We start from the raw sequence: 17,826 nt of genomic DNA on the forward strand, positions 1-17,826 counted from the left end.
AATAATTACTAACAATGTAAAAGTGCTGTCTTTTGTGGAAAGTAATTTGTAAATGTAACGCGTATCTGTACTTGTTAATCAGGGGGTATATAGATCATTCAGTACAATATTTATTGATTTTAATAAGTTAATTAAGTATTGATAGTCTAAAAGTTTATTTCCAGGGTAGAGTTTTCACTCGTTGGCTTGAAAAAGAGGATTAGTTAGTAAGAATAAGTTCACTGGGGTGCCTAAACTTGTAGGGGTTGGGCGAAATAATCAGTAGTGTCCACTTCTACAAATTTGCAATGAGATGGAGACAATTTTACATTGATGTTTTCTCACGAGTTTCAAAACTGCTGATAAAAATTCTAAAGGTAGAATTGTAGAAACTGCCTCTCCCCCACAAACACACACTATAGTTTCTGAAGCTCATATATAGCCCTGCCTGTGATTGTAAATGGTCATTAGATCTTTGAGTCTGTGCATTTGTCCTTCAACATTAAACATGTTTTAACAATTCCCAAATTGACAAGAAATTAAAAGCAGACCATTAAAACAACTGTTATAACATGCAGTCACTTTAATCCTTTTTTTTTTAAATGATTTCAGATGGTTAGATGACTTATAATATGGTTTTTATTTTCTTTTATTAGCTGAAGTTGGAGATTATGATCCCCAGGACCATCCACAAGGATATGTTACAGAGTTTAAAATGTTACCTAAACAGAACTCAAGACAAGAAGAACAGATCATGGAACTACATAAAACACTTAGGTAACAAATGGTCTAATCTATATAAAAACAGAAATGAGAAACACTTATTAACCACATCAACAAACAACAACCACTGAACATCAGGTTCAAACAAATACAGAGGGTTTAAATGTTTTAAAAAGTGCCAACCTTCACCCTAAGATGAAGCAGTAGTATAACATTTCAACATACAAAGACACACTTTAAAATATCAGTTGAAATGGCTTAACTAGATCTAAAAGAAATATTAACAAAACAAGTAAACATGCACTGAATTAATAAATTTGATCTATGACACAATATGAACTTATGATATGTAAAACAATGTCAAAAAGGCAACTATAACCTAGGAAAGTTACAAAAAAGGTTCTTTATGGAACTTATCAAAAACTTTAAAATTATTGTAAGGTTCTTTATGGAACTTCATAGAAAATGTTGGTAAAATAAAGCATGTTCTTCAAGGAACATGTTTGAACGCGAAGGTACAGTATTACAGCAAGATTTATTGTGGAATTTGGTAAAATAACAACGTAAACTGATTTAAGGATTTTATGGAATTTTATGTAGCACTTGGGTATATCATGATTGTAACAAGGTAATAAAGTATGATGAGACTTTTTCATACTTTGAGATAATATCATAAAAAATCTAAAGAAAGTGGTTGAATAACACAAGGAGTTCTTATAGAATGTATTATTAAGATAGTACTTGAATACTTGATATAATTAAAACATCAAAGACAGGTTATGTACAGTCCTTGGAAAATACATTTGTGAAGTCTGTAAGAGTTTTTTGATAGGACATGTTCAATGTCATATGTATAAAACCACAAACCAGTGTGTCTCCAGCCTGATCTCAGAACTTGACCCCTATCTGGTTCAATTATTACACAAGCCTGTCAGACAGCTTAGAAGGGCCAATCTTTAGCGTTTTGCAATAAAAATGGTTACATGAAATAACATTTTCCAACATGTCCAAACTTGACCACTTGTCACTACACTCTCCTGGAAGGAGAAGTTACTTATGAAAGAATATCATCAGAATTTTCATGTTTACATTCTGATATTATTTCTATCATATTTTAAAAGATATATAGATGTTATAAATGATCAGGAATGACCTAAACCTATGTTACAGAGTATTCAGCTTATCAAAAGTATATTTTATTTTCCAGTGGACAAGTTCCAGCAGAGGCCGAGTCTAATTTCCTGAAGAAAGCTTCCACTCTGGATACATACGGTGTAGATCCACATCAAGTCAAGGTACCATACTGACTAGGGCCAAAATCTGTAATAGACTGAAACATCATCTAAAAATAAGAAAATTGCTTATTGTTTTTATGCCCCTGTCATACTGGAGGGGGGCGTTAAGTTTTACTCTTGTCTGTCAGTACATCCCAAATTGGTTTTATTTCTTTAACTTAAGTTAGCTTCTACCAAATGTTATGAAGCTTATACACAATACTTATTACCACAAAATACAGATCAAGTTTGAATTTTTGAGATGTCACTTTTATTATTCTAGAGTAATGCCCCTTTGCAAATGGAAATATTGCTGATTTTTTTTGTTTCCGTTCTCTAAACTAAGTTAGCCTTATCAAAATTTTATGAAACTTCTTCACAATACTTATTACAACAAAATACAGATCAAATACAAATTTGGGTAGCATCACTTTTACGGTTCTTCAATTATGTCCCATATAACTTTATATATTGTTGCAAGCAGGGGGGTCATCTGTGTCCTATGGACACATTCCCCATTTATTCTTTTATTACTTTCACAGTCACAGCTCATAATGAAAATTTACTATTGAGAGATTTTATCTCTGATATGGGCATTTTTATTGCAATACCTGTACCATTTTATATTTACAGAATTTAGGGGAAACAAGAATTAAAAGTAATCACAATTAAAATTTAACATCTCATATAGTACTTGAAAAGTACTCATCAGAAAAAATCCTAAAAGATTAAGTTATACATTTTAATGTTAAATACCCTTATATTCATACCATGTTCATTTTTTCAGGATCAGAAGGGGACATCACTCTATCTTGGTGTCACACACCAAGGTATCATGACATTCCATGGCAGTAGACGTACACAGTTGTATAAATGGTACGAAATTTTTTTTAGCGACATTTAAAAAGAATATTATACCAACTGGTATTTGGTATTCTGCTTTTCTGGCCACATAATCTGTAATTAAAAGAACATATGTAGTATTGTATGGAGATGATCCAACAGATGTTGTCTAAATGATTCAACATTTAAAAATCAATGATGATTAATAAATGCAGTGCTTAGGAAAAGGGAGGCTAATCTACTTGAAAACACTGTTATCTGATTCACATATTTGATGTGCTAACTGGAGACGATATTTCATGATAAAATGTAATTTGTAACTTAAATAATAAATTTGGTATAGCAATTGTAAATTAATTAATTGTTCAAAGCAATAGCTGAAATTGTACTTCAATTGCATGTTTATTTACAAAAAATTTTGGAAATGGTGAATAACTGCAACATTTGAAGACATCAAATAAAAAGCATTGATTTTTGTACAAATATGATTTTATAATTGCATGAAACTAGTTCATCATTCTTCAATATTTTGAAATACAACTTAATATGTATATTCTACAATTTGCCCTTGTATGGACATAATCTAAATGATCATAAAGGTCTGACTGTCATAAATTAATGTAACAATATTGTTTATCAATATTTTTCCATTTTTACAGGCCACAGATAAAGAGAATTATTTTTGAAGGGAAGATGTTTATTTTACATGTCAGCACTACGGAGGTAAGAGATTTTAAACCAGACTTGCAAACTTATACCCCAAATTGAAGGCTATAGCTAGCTGAAGGCTACGCGCTAAAGTATAAGCTTTAATCCCTTGATAATTTAACACATACAATTCCCTACATATAAGATTCCATCAAAATTTAAAAGCTAGAGAACTATTGCATATTTTCTTGTAGGTTGATGACTTGTAAAAGAAAACAAGATCTTGCTAGTTGAGATGCTTTACTATACTAAGATACCTAAATATGTGATAATAGCGTTATGTTATATAGTGTGTGTGAAAGTCCGGGAAACAATTACATAACATCACGTTCTGAAGTCTCTTGGCCTGTATACACCACACATATTTTTTTCACAATATTTTCATGTTGTATATATGCACAAGTATAGAAAGTTTTGCAAGATATGATTTGATTGTTGACACTTTTAGAATTTTTTTTTCCATTAGCTTGTGTACATACTGACAATAGAGAGAAAAGCATGAGCATAGATATTTATTTTACATGTCATTGCTTTTCTTGTCTGTATTGTTATAACTTTATTTTTTTAAGGATGAAGATCAAGATAAATCAAAGAAGGTGAATGTTTGTTATAATTTCTTTTTACTAATGGCTTTGTCTATATTTTACTGCTATAGACTCTCTCAAATAGTCCTGGATTATTTATTCAAAATATTTATTAGGAAACTTTGTATAAAACACATATAGTAGAGGTAAATATTTACACAAAACTCTGTCAGATATGAATTTTGTTTCCCTGGTAAAGATATAAAAACTAGGTCCAAATCTTAGAAACATTTTGATATTTAATATCGCATTTACTTATTTTGAATTTTGAGTGCATGTTAAAAATTGATATTGATAAATAATGTTGTTATCCATTGTCAGTGTATAATCAGAGATACTAATTGCCAGACCAAAACTAAAATTTTAGTTTGGTACTCCTGCTGAAAAGCATTGGCGGATCCAGGGGAGGGGTCCGGGGTTTGGAACCCCCCTTTTTTTGGACGATCAATGCATTTGAATGGGGACCCCCCTTTTGTCCTGGGTTGGGAACCCCCCTTTTTAAAATGGCTGGATCCGCCCCTGAAAAGAGTTTATTGTGATACAGGTATTCATATATATATATATATATATATGATCTGTTGAAAGTGATGTAGTACAAATGTTCTGGAAATGTTTTACTGTAAATCAGATTTGCATAATGCACAGACAAATTCTGTTTTTTTTAATGTTTATAAGCCTTGCTCATAGCCATAAGAAATCAAGTTTGAAGCTTTGAATATTTAGAATATCATCATGTTAGTCAGAAGTAAATGCTTAAAAAAGTTTGTGCAAAGGACATCCTTTAGATTGTTGCAAGGTCCTGTCTATCTTCAGCATATTGTTGATAAAAAAAAAAGGATATTTTGTATTCATTGACCAAATACTATTCACAGGAACATAGTGAGGCAAGTTTGAAATGTTTTGTTTTTAACAATTTTCTCAGATGCATGAAATGGGCAATTAACTAGGCCCAAATAATGCTAGTTACCGTTGTATTGAGGGAAGGGAGCACTTAACTGATCAGCTGTAGCAGGCTTATAATATAACCCTGCATAGATAAGCATTTGAATTTAAAAAGGCATGAAAAAAGTCCTTGTTGGAAGTTTTAACATAACTGTATGTTTTTAAATTTATTATTTATTAAAAAGAAGATTTTTTATTATATTATTTTGCTTTTATTGTTGATGTAATAGAACTATTTTCTATGAAGGTTTATATATTTTCTTTCATATCATAAGTTCCATAAGTTGGCATTTATACAAAAAAGATTGTATTATTGCTATTTTCTGAAATTTGGCTTTGTGATGGTATTTAATGCCACGCTATTTGATTGATTGGTGTGTTTCTCAGTTATGTAGAAAAAGAATGTATGATATCATAAGTCTACTCCATTGCAGTTTGTGAGAAGGCCAATTAAAAGGGAAACACTAAAATAAGCGATGTGGTATGTTTTGCTGTTTTGGGGATATCCTACTTTTTCTTTTGCAGACAGTCGTACAGTTTTACCACATGAATTTCTATATTTTCATTATGCTATCAAAACAGACTAAGTGTCAACCGTTTTTAAATTTATGCCTGATACAGTGTCCTTAATTGTAATTCAGTTTACTTTTTCTTCTTCCTTCCCAATCTCCTATGACTAGGCTGTATATTTGATAAATAGAATGCTTACATTAAATGAATTTTCCATATTGGCCCTTATTCATTCTTCAACAGATATTGGACCTCAGCATAAAGCCCTGTCAGATATTAGAGCCAAGGATATCAGTGCTGATTAAGAAAATATACCAATAATCTATAATTATTTAACTGTGTGTCCTTTCTCAGTCCTGTAAAACAAAGATAATACTTTATAAACTATTATTAAAATATAGCAATATATAAACCTTTTGTGTGAGAATATAACTGTTGTTCGTACTAACACTTTAATGTATTTATTTGTAGCTAACTACTAATGCCTATCTCTGTACAGGGCCAACAGAAGTAAATTATAATTTTGTCACCAATCAATTTTCTTGCATGTTTTCCTTTGGTACCTCTCCTATGGGTTATTTTATAAACAGGATTTACCCTGTGGTTTATTTTGTAAACAGGGTTTAATTATGCTGATTTTTGTGATGGTTTAATTGCTTTATTCTAAAAAAAAAATATTTTTAGTTTATCTTGCCTAAAAAAATGTGATAGTTACTGATGTTTTTTGTTAAATCTCATTATGTACATCCATATTTCATAAGAAAAACTAAACAGTTGCATCAATCTAGTTAACCACAAACTCATCAGTTTAATATCAGCATTTTTTTTCTAATTTTTGTAGACTGGTGCCTTTTTATCCACATTATGGAAAATCAAAAACTGCTTTTCATACATAATGGGAATTCATAAATTACGTTCTACCATATATTATGGAGCTCATAACTTATTTTCACCATTTTTGTCCATTCATTATTTGGATCATAAATTATTTTTTCCACACATTATGTTAATTCATTTATTACGTTTTTGATATTGATACATTATGTAAATTCATAAAACATTTTTTTTATTTGATCCATCCATTAATGTGTCATATCTCTCACTGAATATATAATTGAATGAAGAAATATGTCGTTTAAAAAAAACAAAAAACTTTTTATTATTTGGAACATTTTCTCTGTTTGATGATAAGAATCAGATATTTTTTACATTACATTTTTTATTTGTTTATGATAATTGAAAATGCACGTAAAAGCCCTATAATTTCTTCTGAAGTTATTAACACTTTTTCAAGAATTCTGATACACATGTTTCTCAGCTTATTTTCAATAAAATTTATATTGAGCTTAGGACTGAAAAAAATGCATGCAGTGATCAGGGACCCAACAGTAACAAGCAGAATCTTCCTACTCTGTAGAAATTGTAGTTTTTTGTTGGAAGTACTATGCTTATCCAATTTTTGTTGCAGATAATTTAAAGTTTTACATTTTTTTCTTCTAAAAAGTAATTAATTATATAACGTTTGTGTTGATAGAGATACAGTTTGGGCAGAAAGACGGTAATTTTTGCTACAATGTACATGATAGCTTTTGTATAACCTTTATGGCTTGATATAGTCTGTAATTTCATGTATACATTCATGCACATGTTACAAGTATCAGTTTAATATTGTGAATAGTGAGCCTCTTGATGATAACTATTGTTTGGAACAACACATTTCTAAACAGAAGTTTGGTATTCAATATCATTACATCATTATGGGCAAACATTAGATTTCTAAAGCTGGAAATATTCTGTCTGTATTCTTAAATTGACTTTCTTTTCTATGAACTTTTATCATTTTCTTTCTTTTTTATGTAGTTTGCAGGGAATATTTCATTCATTCAGGCACACATTTGCATGACATTTTACTGTAAAAGCAAACAGTTAGAAGTTCTTTGCTAAGCTTTCATTTGGCATCTTACTAGAAATAAACTTTTAGCTGGTCTATTTGCACTTAAAAAAAGGTCAAAGTACAGGAGATACTGCACAATGATAAAGCAGACAATTTACAAAGAACTTCCAGTTTTAACACAGGCAAATTCTGAATTACTAGGAATCTGATGAAAAATAAATGAGATCTGGTGTTCATTGCAATAGCAACCAAAGAACACATATACACAAAAAATTAGATGTTGATTATAATACAGTAATCATATCATGCATATAGACAACACAAACTCACAAAATATCTAGATTACTAAACAGTGCGCAGTCAAACCATACATGTACACAACAAGTAATATATTGCTTACAATACAGACGATGAACAAATACTTGTGGTATGATAAATTATTTAAAAATGTCCGTACTCCACAAAACTTGAGTTTCATGATTTGATGTCATATAAAATTCTTAATGTACAAATAATTAAAAGAGAGTCTAGACAAACTATTGTCTTAATCTGAAACATTGCTGATCTAACAGTTTATAGTAAGCTTCTAGCTGAACAGTTCAATCATCAATAGTATAGTCATATGGTCTGTTAGCTTATTTATATTTCTAATACAATTGATAAGTGCTATCTAATCACAAATTTCATGAAGCTTATAGTTAGCCAAAGCATGAGACAACAGGGTGACATGATGGCTCATTCACCTAAACATTGCATACAAAAAGTCAAATGTATTTGTATTATATGGAGTATATAATTCATTGAGAATAAATTACTGATTTGTTGAAGGGTTAAATTATTCAGTGTATAGATGATTTGTTAGCTTTTATTATTTCTTAATAATTTAATTTTGGATGTAACGCGTCTTCTGATTGGCTGACGTTATTTCGTTATCAGCCCATAGACAAAATTTAGTCATGTGACCGTGACGTCATCAACGTTTTTTCATGGTTTTCTGCGGTTTAAAATGGAATTTAGAATTAAATTATAAGAAATGACTGTAATATTTTTTCTGTCTATTCGAAATAACAGAAAAAATGTGGTGCTCACTGTCAAATAACCCGCTACGCGTGTTATTCAGTGTGCACCACATTTTTTATGTTATTTCTTCATAACAGAAAAAATATTACAGTCATTCCTTAATTACAATATTTTCTCAATTGGACAAATGGAATATTTTATTCATAAATATAGACAGAGTCAAACGACACTGCAGGTTTTTTGTTTGTTTTATTTTGTTTTTTATTAAAGATGTGAATGTGGCTATGTTTAATTATTTCAATAGCACATGTTTTAATCTTTTGTTATTTTTTTTATGATGTCTGTTTCAGTTTATTGTTTTAGAAATGATAGGAACAGTTAATGCAATTTCAAATATTTATTTTTTGAATACATTGTAAAGTAAGATTTGTTAAACTAAATAAATATATGAATCTTTTCAGAAACAGGCTCCAGTCGGATACAAGTGTACCACAGCAGCTGCATGTAAATATCTGTGGAGATGTGCCGTAGAACAACAACTCTTCTTTACGTGAGTTAGAATAACAGAATAAGAAATAAAAAAATCATTAGACACCTCAGTCATTATACCATGTTAAAAAAACCACTATCCGAAAAAGTAAGAAAGATTTTCCTTCATAAATATAGGGGCTAGAAAGGTTTGTTAAGTGCTTGGAGAAATTTATAGGGGATACACTAGCATATGAATGAAGGGATATATGTTTACATGGTAATGAGTCGGTAACCTGACAAAGAAAGAAACAGAAAAGATATCTCAACACAACATACAGTTTATAATAATGGACAAGACTTAGTGTCTGTATCATGATTATGTCAAGCTAGAAATCACCCAGAATCTTGACAAATTGTGAATTATAATTATCAGAGACTATTCAAATTCTGCCATTAATACCAAATTTTTTAGGAGACAAACAAATATTTTTTCAAATACATTTTAATCATATGCATAATTTAAAAATGATTGATTGAATAGTTTCTGAGAAAAATATTTGTTGGACTAAAGAACAGAATACTTTGTAATCTCAATACCAAATTTTTTAGGAGACAAACAAATATTTTTTCAAATACATTTTAATCATATGCATAATTAAATGATTGATTGAATAGTTTCTGAGAAAAATATTTGTTGGACTAAAGAACAGAATACTTTGTAATCTCAATTTTTATTGGACAACATCATATATTTCAGTGAAAATATTGTATGCATGTTCAGGAGGACATAAAATAAATGAACTTAAGATCAAACTAAAGATAATAACTTAAAAAGTAGCAGAAATAGGACCTGCATATTAAACAGATATTAGAAGCAAGCAAATCACAAATTAATGTGATTCATAATTTTGTATATAGCTGTAAAATCTATTTTACAGGTTAGCTAATTCTCTATCTCCTCCAAAAGTGAAGTCAGGTGGAAATATCTTCTCCAGAGGGTCAAAGTTCAGATTCAGGTAAGAGAAAAGAATATCTGGTTCATGCATATTAAAATTACATGTATTTCTCTTGAACTGAATTTTAATGTGCGTATGGTTATGCGTTTACTTTACTACATTGGTTAGAGGTATAGGGGGAGGGTTGAGATCTCACAAACATGTTTAACCCCGCCGCATTTTTGCGCCTGTCCCAAGTCAGGAGCCTCTGGCCTTTGTTAGTCTTGTATTATTTTAATTTTAGTTTCTTGTGTACAATTTGGAAATTAGTATGGCGTTCATTATCACTGGACTAGTATGTATTTGTTTAGGGGCCAGCTGAAGGACGCCTCCGGGTGTGGGAATTTCTCGCTACATTGAAGACCTGTTGGTGACCCTCTGCTGTTGTTTTTTATTTGGTCGGGTTGTTGTCTCTTTGACACATTCCCCATTTCCATTCTCAATTTTATTTGCATTTTAGAGAGTCTTATGTCATTCAAATAATAATAATACGTTAATGTAATCCTTTTGAAATTGTGAAATGCTAGATTGATACTATGGTGTTCCATGGATGGTACAGGTATTGGTCATTCTTGACCGCTATACAATGACCTCTAGTTGTTGTTCCATGGATGGTATAGGTATTGGTCATTCTTGACAGCTATACAGTGACCTCTAGTTACTATGCTGTTCCGTGGATGGTATAGGTATTGGTCATTCTTGACAGCTATACAGTGACCTCTAGTTACTATGCTGTTCCATGGATGGTATAGGTATTGGTCATTCTTGACAGCTATACAGTGACCTCTAGTTACTATGGTGTTCCATGGATGGTATACGTATTGGTCATTCTTGACCGCTATACAGTGACCTCTAGTTACTATGGTGTTCCATGGATGGTATAGGTATTGGTCATTCTTGACCGCTGTACAGTGACCTCTAGTTACTATGCTGTTCCATGGATGGTATAGGTATTGGTCATTCTTGACAGCTATACAGTGACCTCTAGTTACTATGCTGTTCCATGGATGGTATAGGTATTGGTCATTCTTGACAGCTATACAGTGACCTCTAGTTACTATGGTGTTCCATGGATGGTATAGGTATTGGTCATTCTTGACAGCTATACAGTGACCTCTAGTTACTATGGTGTTCCATGGATGGTATACGTATTGGTCATTCTTGACCGCTATACAGTGACCTCTAGTTACTATGGTGTTCCATGGATGGTATAGGTATTGGTCATTCTTGACCGCTGTACAGTGACCTCTAGTTACTATGCTGTTCCATGGATGGTATAGGTATTGGTCATTCTTGACAGCTATACAGTGACCTCTAGTTACTATGCTGTGCCATGGATGGTATAGGTATTGGTCATTCTTGACCGCTATACAGTGACCTCTAGTTACTATGCTGTTCCATGGATGGTATAGGTATTGGTCATTCTTGACAGCTATACAGTGACCTCTAGTTACTATGCTGTTCCATGGATGGTATAGGTATTGGTCATTCTTGACAGCTATACAGTGACCTCTAGTTACTATGTTGTTCCATGGATGGTATAGGTATTGGTCATTCTTGACAGCTATACAGTGACCTCTAGTTACTATGCTGTGCCATGGATGGTATAGGTATTGGTCATTCTTGACCGCTATACAGTGACCTCTAGTTACTATGCTGTTCCATGGATGGTATAGGTATTGGTCATTCTTGACAGCTATACAGTGACCTCTAGTTACTATGCTGTGCCATGGATGGTATAGGTATTGGTCATTCTTGACCGCTATACAGTGACCTGTAGTTGACACTATGTTGTTCCATGGATGGTATAGGTATTGGTCATTCTTGACAGCTATACAGTGACCTCTAGTTACTATGCTGTGCCATGGATGGTATAGGTATTGGTCATTCTTGACCGCTATACAGTGACCTCTAGTTACTATGCTGTTCCATGGATGGTATAGGTATTGGTCATTCTTGACCGCTATACAGTGACCTCTAGTTACTATGCTGTTCCATGGATGGTATAGGTATTGGTCATTCTTGACCGCTATACAGTGACCTCTAGTTACTATGCTGTTCCATGGATGGTATAGGTATTGGTCATTCTTGACCGCTATACAGTGACCTCTAGTTACTATGGTGTTCCATGGATGGTATACGTATTGGTCATTCTTGACCGCTATACAGTGACCTCTAGTTACTATGCTGTTCCATGGATGGTATAGGTATTGGTCATTCTTGACCGCTATACAGTGACCTCTAGTTACTATGCTGTTCCATGGATGGTATAGGTATTGGTCATTCTTGACCGCTATACAGTGACCTCTAGTTACTATGCTGTTCCATGGATGGTATAGGTATTGGTCATTCTTGACCGCTATACAGTGACCTCTAGTTACTATGCTGTTCCATGGATGGTATAGGTATTGGTCATTCTTGACCGCTATACAGTGACCTCTAGTTACTATGGTGTTCCATGGATGGTATACGTATTGGTCATTCTTGACCGCTATACAGTGACCTCTAGTTACTATGGTGTTCCATGGATGGTATAGGTATTGGTCATTCTTGACCGCTGTACAGTGACCTCTAGTTACTATGGTGTTCCATGGATGGTATAGGTATTGGTCATTCTTGACCGCTATACAGTGACCTCTAGTTACTATGCTGTTCCATGGATGGTATAGGTATTGGTCATTCTTGACCGCTATACAGTGACCTCTAGTTACTATGGTGTTCCATGGATGGTATAGGTATTGGTCATTCTTGACCGCTGTACAGTGACCTCTAGTTACTATGTTGTTCCATGGATGGTATAGGTATTGGTCATTCTTGACAGCTATACAGTGACCTCTAGTTACTATGTTGTTCCATGGATGGTATAGGTATTGGTCATTCTTGACCGCTATACAGTGACCTCTAGTTACTATGCTGTTCCATGGATGGTATAGGTATTGGTCATTCTTGACAGCTATACAGTGACCTCTAGTTACTATACTGTTCCATGGATGGTATAGGTATTGGTCATTCTTGACAGCTATACAGTGACCTCTAGATGTCAACACCTTTGTCCTTCAATTGATAGCTGTCATATTGACATTCATACTAGAGTTTTTATGTTTTTGTGTTAAGATAGATATATTTTAATATTAGTAAGACTTCTTTTTGCTATAAATGATCTGTCAGTCAGTCCCTTTCTTTTTGATGAAGCATTGTACTATTTATATATAGAAAAGTATTTTTATATTTCTATATTCAGAAATATGAATAATTGATAATATGGTTAACAAATCGGAAACCAAGCGGCACAAGTTAACAAAAAAAAAATCTAGAGGATACCATTGAATTTTTTGTTTATAAGAGTACAAATTTCCATGCCATACGACAAAAAGCTTCAAGAGTCTAAAAGCATAGGAAAATGTTTACTTCTTAATTACTGAATCAGTATCAATTTATTTCCTGTGTAATTCTAATAATGTTTATAGTATATTTTCAAATGATTTAAGATGAGTAAAAATATGACCATGTGTTAGAATGACGGAATGGTTATTTCTTACATTCTATTTGCATTATATATGAGTTATTTTCTGCATTCTGAACTTACCTTTGTAATAATATAAAAAATGTCTTTTAGTGGTCGATGTCAACAAGAAGCTTACACAGCCAGTGAAAAAATTGACAGAAGTGAACCGGATTTAGTGAGGTACAATTTTGATATACATTATATTGTTATCACCTTGTCCATCAGGCCTGTTTTTCTGTTCTTTAGTAGATCGAACATTTTCTTCTTATTTTTTATAGAGACCACTGACCATAATGACTTCATATTTTGTCAGCTGCTATATAAATATAATTATAAATGTTCACCAAGAAAAAAATTAGAAAATTGCTACAGGACAAAGTAAAATCAACAACTGATGGACAAACAAAACAATGACAAAAGAGCAGCGATGAAAAGGAAAAGATACATTTTGTAAAACATTTCACAGAATAAATATTTAAACCTTGAGTGAATTCATGTCATAAAAAATGCATAATAGGATTATGCCTGCATCACATGATATCAGAAGTCTTTTAATGACTACATCAATATTTATAAACAACTTTCCTGGATATTGAATATGCCTTAATTATAAAATAGTTTTAACTTTTGAGAAAATGTATTGTATATGAGTTATACTAAGGCCACCTTAATATACAATACAGTTACCTCATATTTTTAATATCAATACATTTTGTACTAATAGATATTCAATATAAAACAATATTTTGGAGTGAAAATCACTTATAAATTTTAGAATCAAAATAGCAGCTCCCCTTTATAACAGACTTGTAGCCCATGGAATCTACTTTCTTGAAGTATATGATATTGTCCAATCAAAATCAAATAATAAATAATTACATTAGAATGTGTTTCATTTGTAGGACATCATCATTACCTAATTACGCAAGAAAAGTGGATTCTCGACCAAATATTAATAAGTTTAATACGATTGGGTATGGTAATGCCATCAAAGAAGGTTTGTATATTTTATAATGTTGTTCATATTTCACCATGTATACATATTTGTGCTTTATTTGTCCTGCCACTGAGGCTTTTTCTTGCCCTTATCCTTTGCTTAAATAAAATTAGAAAAGAAGATTTAGAATATTTGGTAGAGTTGCTTCCAAAACTAATTCTATGCTGACACATCTAACCAAACTTGACTTGAAGCTTTGCTGACTCGTTGCCAGTAAACACAATCTGCAACATTCAAATCATCATTTGATGGTCACAAATCTTCAAATGCAATGCTGTATCTCTAATTATGGCCCATTGTTCGTTGCAGCATTGCTGCTTTAATTCATTCAGGAGCTTTCTTTATGATGAACAGTCTGTTTTTAACTTACATGAATCATATTTGTTTCATCTTTAAAAAAAAATGTCATGCAAGAGAAAAAGCCTTACATTTCCATCTTTAACATGTTTTGTTTTATAATATTCAATGTCAGTTTTATCAGTTTTTTTCCATTTAAAAATATAAATATTACAACTGTTTGGTTTGTAACCTCTCCCATGATACACTAAATAATAAAAACCACATCAATTTCCATATGGAGAGGTTCATTCTCATTTCTATTCATGTACACATTTGTCATCTTTTATTATTTTATCATGAATGAAAGTAGTATGTTTTCCATATCATATAATTTTTGTCATTTATGAAATAAAAATTATTAGATATCATTAAACAACTTTGCCTGTACAGTAAATCCTCTTTGTTATTCATTGCAAAGTTTTGACTTACATCAAATGAGTGTATCCTAGAAATATTAAAGCACTGCAAAGTTTCGTATTCCTTATGAAGTAAATTCGGTAAATTCAATGTTAAATTATTTTTAAAGATAAATTTATAACAACCCAGATTGTTTGTTGTTTTCTGTTAACAAGAACTTTGCATTAATATTGTCAATAACGGCTATGATGTTTGTTTAAAAATAATTTGTCATGTTTAGTTAGGCGAACAATTAATCAACAGTTATTATGCAAACCCAGTAATCTTATATCTGACCAAATCAAGATAATTTTTTACAGGAGCTATTTAATAAATGTCTATGAGAAGAATCACTCAGTTGAAAATCATTTTCTTTGTATATGTAAGAAAATATCTCTTTCTTCAGGATTAAGCTAGAGCATTGATAGAGAACACTTTGCTATATTCTAAATATTTCATAAAGTCAGTTCTAACTCAGCAATTTAATTCAATATGTATCAGTTTCTTAGAAAATTCCTTCAGCTATTTGAATGTTTTGATCAGTTAGAAGATAATCAGTTTATACCCACTGGGTTTGCATGGGAACCTTAACAAAATAGTTAGAATAGTCCAAATACATTTCATTCATGACTTTTTTGCATGTTTTTATCATTTGTTTATAATCCTAGCTTAGTATCTGTTTTTGCATGTTATATTTTATACACTATTGTAGATAAAACTAAGAAAAGATATCAAGGTGAGTTTAGAATGAGTGAGAAAGAAAATGTATCTTTCACAAACAGAATATGCTCATAACAAATGATTATTTGGAGAAACATTGATATGAAAATTACATTTCTTGAAAACCTATTATGAATACCTTTACATCAAACACTTAAAAGTTATTGATCATTTGAATCTGAGACTATTATACTTTAGTTTGATAAGTCTGAGTTAAACATATAATTGTAGTCTGAGTTAAACATATAATTGATTAGTCTGAGTTAAACATATAATTGTAGTCTGAGTTAAACATATAATTGTAGTCTGAGTTAAACATATAATTGATTGGTCTGAGTTAAACATATAATTGTAGTCTGAGTTAAACATATAATTGTAGTCTGAGTTAAACATATAACTGATTAGTCTGAGTTAAACATATAATTGATTAGTCTGAGTTAAACATATAATTGTAGTCTGAGTTAAACATATAATTGATTGGTCTGAGTTAAACATATAATTGTAGTCTGAGTTAAACATATAATTGATTAGTCTGAGTTAAACATATAATTGATTAGTCTGAGTTAAACATATAATTGATTAGTCTGAGTTAAACATATAATTGTAGTCTGAGTTAAACATATAATTGTAGTCTGAGTTAAACATATAATTGTAGTCTGAGTTAAACATATAATTGTAGTCTGAGTTAAACATATAATTGTAGTCTTAGTTAAACATATAATTGTAGTCTGAGTTAAACATATAATTGTAGTCTTAGTTAAACATATAATTGATTAGTCTGAGTTAAACATATAATTGATTAGTCTGAGTTAAACATATAATTGTAGTCTGAGTTAAACATATAATTGATTAGTCTGAGTTAAACATATAATTGTAGTCTGAGTTAAACATATAATTGTAGTCTTAGTTAAACATATAATTGTAGTCTGAGTTAAACATATAATTGTAGTCTGAGTTAAACATATAATTGTAGTCTTAGTTAAACATATAATTGTAGTCTGAGTTAAACATATAATTGTAGTCTTAGTTAAACATATAATTGATTAGTCTGAGTTAAACATATAATTGATTAGTCTGAGTTAAACATATAATTGTAGTCTGAGTTAAACATATAATTGTAGTCTTAGTTAAACATATAATTGTAGTCTGAGTTAAACATATAATTGTAGTCTGAGTTAAACATATAATTGATTAGTCTGAGTTAAACATATAATTGATTAGTCTGAGTTAAACATATAATTGATTAGTCTGAGTTAAACATATAATTGTAGTCTGAGTTAAACATATAATTGTAGTCTGAGTTAAACATATAATTGTAGTCTGAGTTAAACATATAATTGTAGTCTGAGTTAAACATATAATTGTAGTCTGAGTTAAACATATAATTGTAGTCTGAGTTAAACATATAATTGATTAGTCTGAGTTAAACATATAATTGATTAGTCTGAGTTAAACATATAATTGTAGTCTGAGTTAAACATATAATTGTAGTCTGAGTTAAACATATAATTGTAGTCTGAGTTAAACATATAATTGATTAGTCTGAGTTAAACATATAATTGATTAGTCTGAGTTAAACATATAATTGATTAGTCTGAGTTAAACATATAATTGATTAGTCTGAGTTAAACATATAATTGTAGTCTGAGTTAAACATATAATTGATTGGTCTGAGTTAAACATATAATTGTAGTCTTAGTTAAACATATAATTGTAGTCTGAGTTAAACATATAATTGTAGTCTGAGTTAAACATATAATTGTAGTCTGAGTTAAACATATAATTGTAGTCTGAGTTAAACATATAATTGATTAGTCTGAGTTAAACATATAATTGATTAGTCTGAGTTAAACATATAATTGATTAGTCTGAGTTAAACATATAATTGATTAGTCTGAGTTAAACATATAATTGATTAGTCTGAGT

General features: G+C 30.9%; 1 protein-coding gene across 8 annotated transcripts in view; it reads left to right on the top strand.

Annotated features, from left to right (window-relative positions):
- LOC143071266 (FERM domain-containing protein 5-like) overlaps nucleotides 1-17,826 on the top strand; it is a 68,115-nt gene that overhangs the window by 37,693 nt on the left and 12,596 nt on the right. For 2 of the 8 annotated variants that reach the window (XM_076245466.1, XM_076245469.1), the window contains 11 exons: nucleotides 636-756; nucleotides 1,910-1,997; nucleotides 2,764-2,852; nucleotides 3,479-3,542; nucleotides 4,097-4,123; nucleotides 6,035-6,073; nucleotides 8,939-9,027; nucleotides 9,887-9,964; nucleotides 13,560-13,628; nucleotides 14,351-14,445; nucleotides 15,893-15,916. In XM_076245466.1, coding sequence (XP_076101581.1) covers nucleotides 636-756; nucleotides 1,910-1,997; nucleotides 2,764-2,852; nucleotides 3,479-3,542; nucleotides 4,097-4,123; nucleotides 6,035-6,073; nucleotides 8,939-9,027; nucleotides 9,887-9,964; nucleotides 13,560-13,628; nucleotides 14,351-14,445; nucleotides 15,893-15,916 — 783 coding nt within the window. Of the gene's footprint in view, nucleotides 1-635; nucleotides 757-1,909; nucleotides 1,998-2,763; nucleotides 2,853-3,478; nucleotides 3,543-4,096; nucleotides 4,124-6,034; nucleotides 6,074-7,097; nucleotides 7,122-8,938; nucleotides 9,028-9,886; nucleotides 9,965-13,559; nucleotides 13,629-14,350; nucleotides 14,446-15,892; nucleotides 15,917-17,826 lie in introns of all 8 variants that reach the window. The other 6 variants (XM_076245470.1, XM_076245473.1, XM_076245467.1 and 3 more) reach the window with 5 other exon arrangements.

Source organism: Mytilus galloprovincialis, chromosome 4, assembly GCF_965363235.1.
Source record: "Mytilus galloprovincialis chromosome 4, xbMytGall1.hap1.1, whole genome shotgun sequence".
In the NCBI taxonomy this organism is placed as follows: Eukaryota; Metazoa; Mollusca; class Bivalvia; order Mytilida; family Mytilidae; genus Mytilus; species Mytilus galloprovincialis.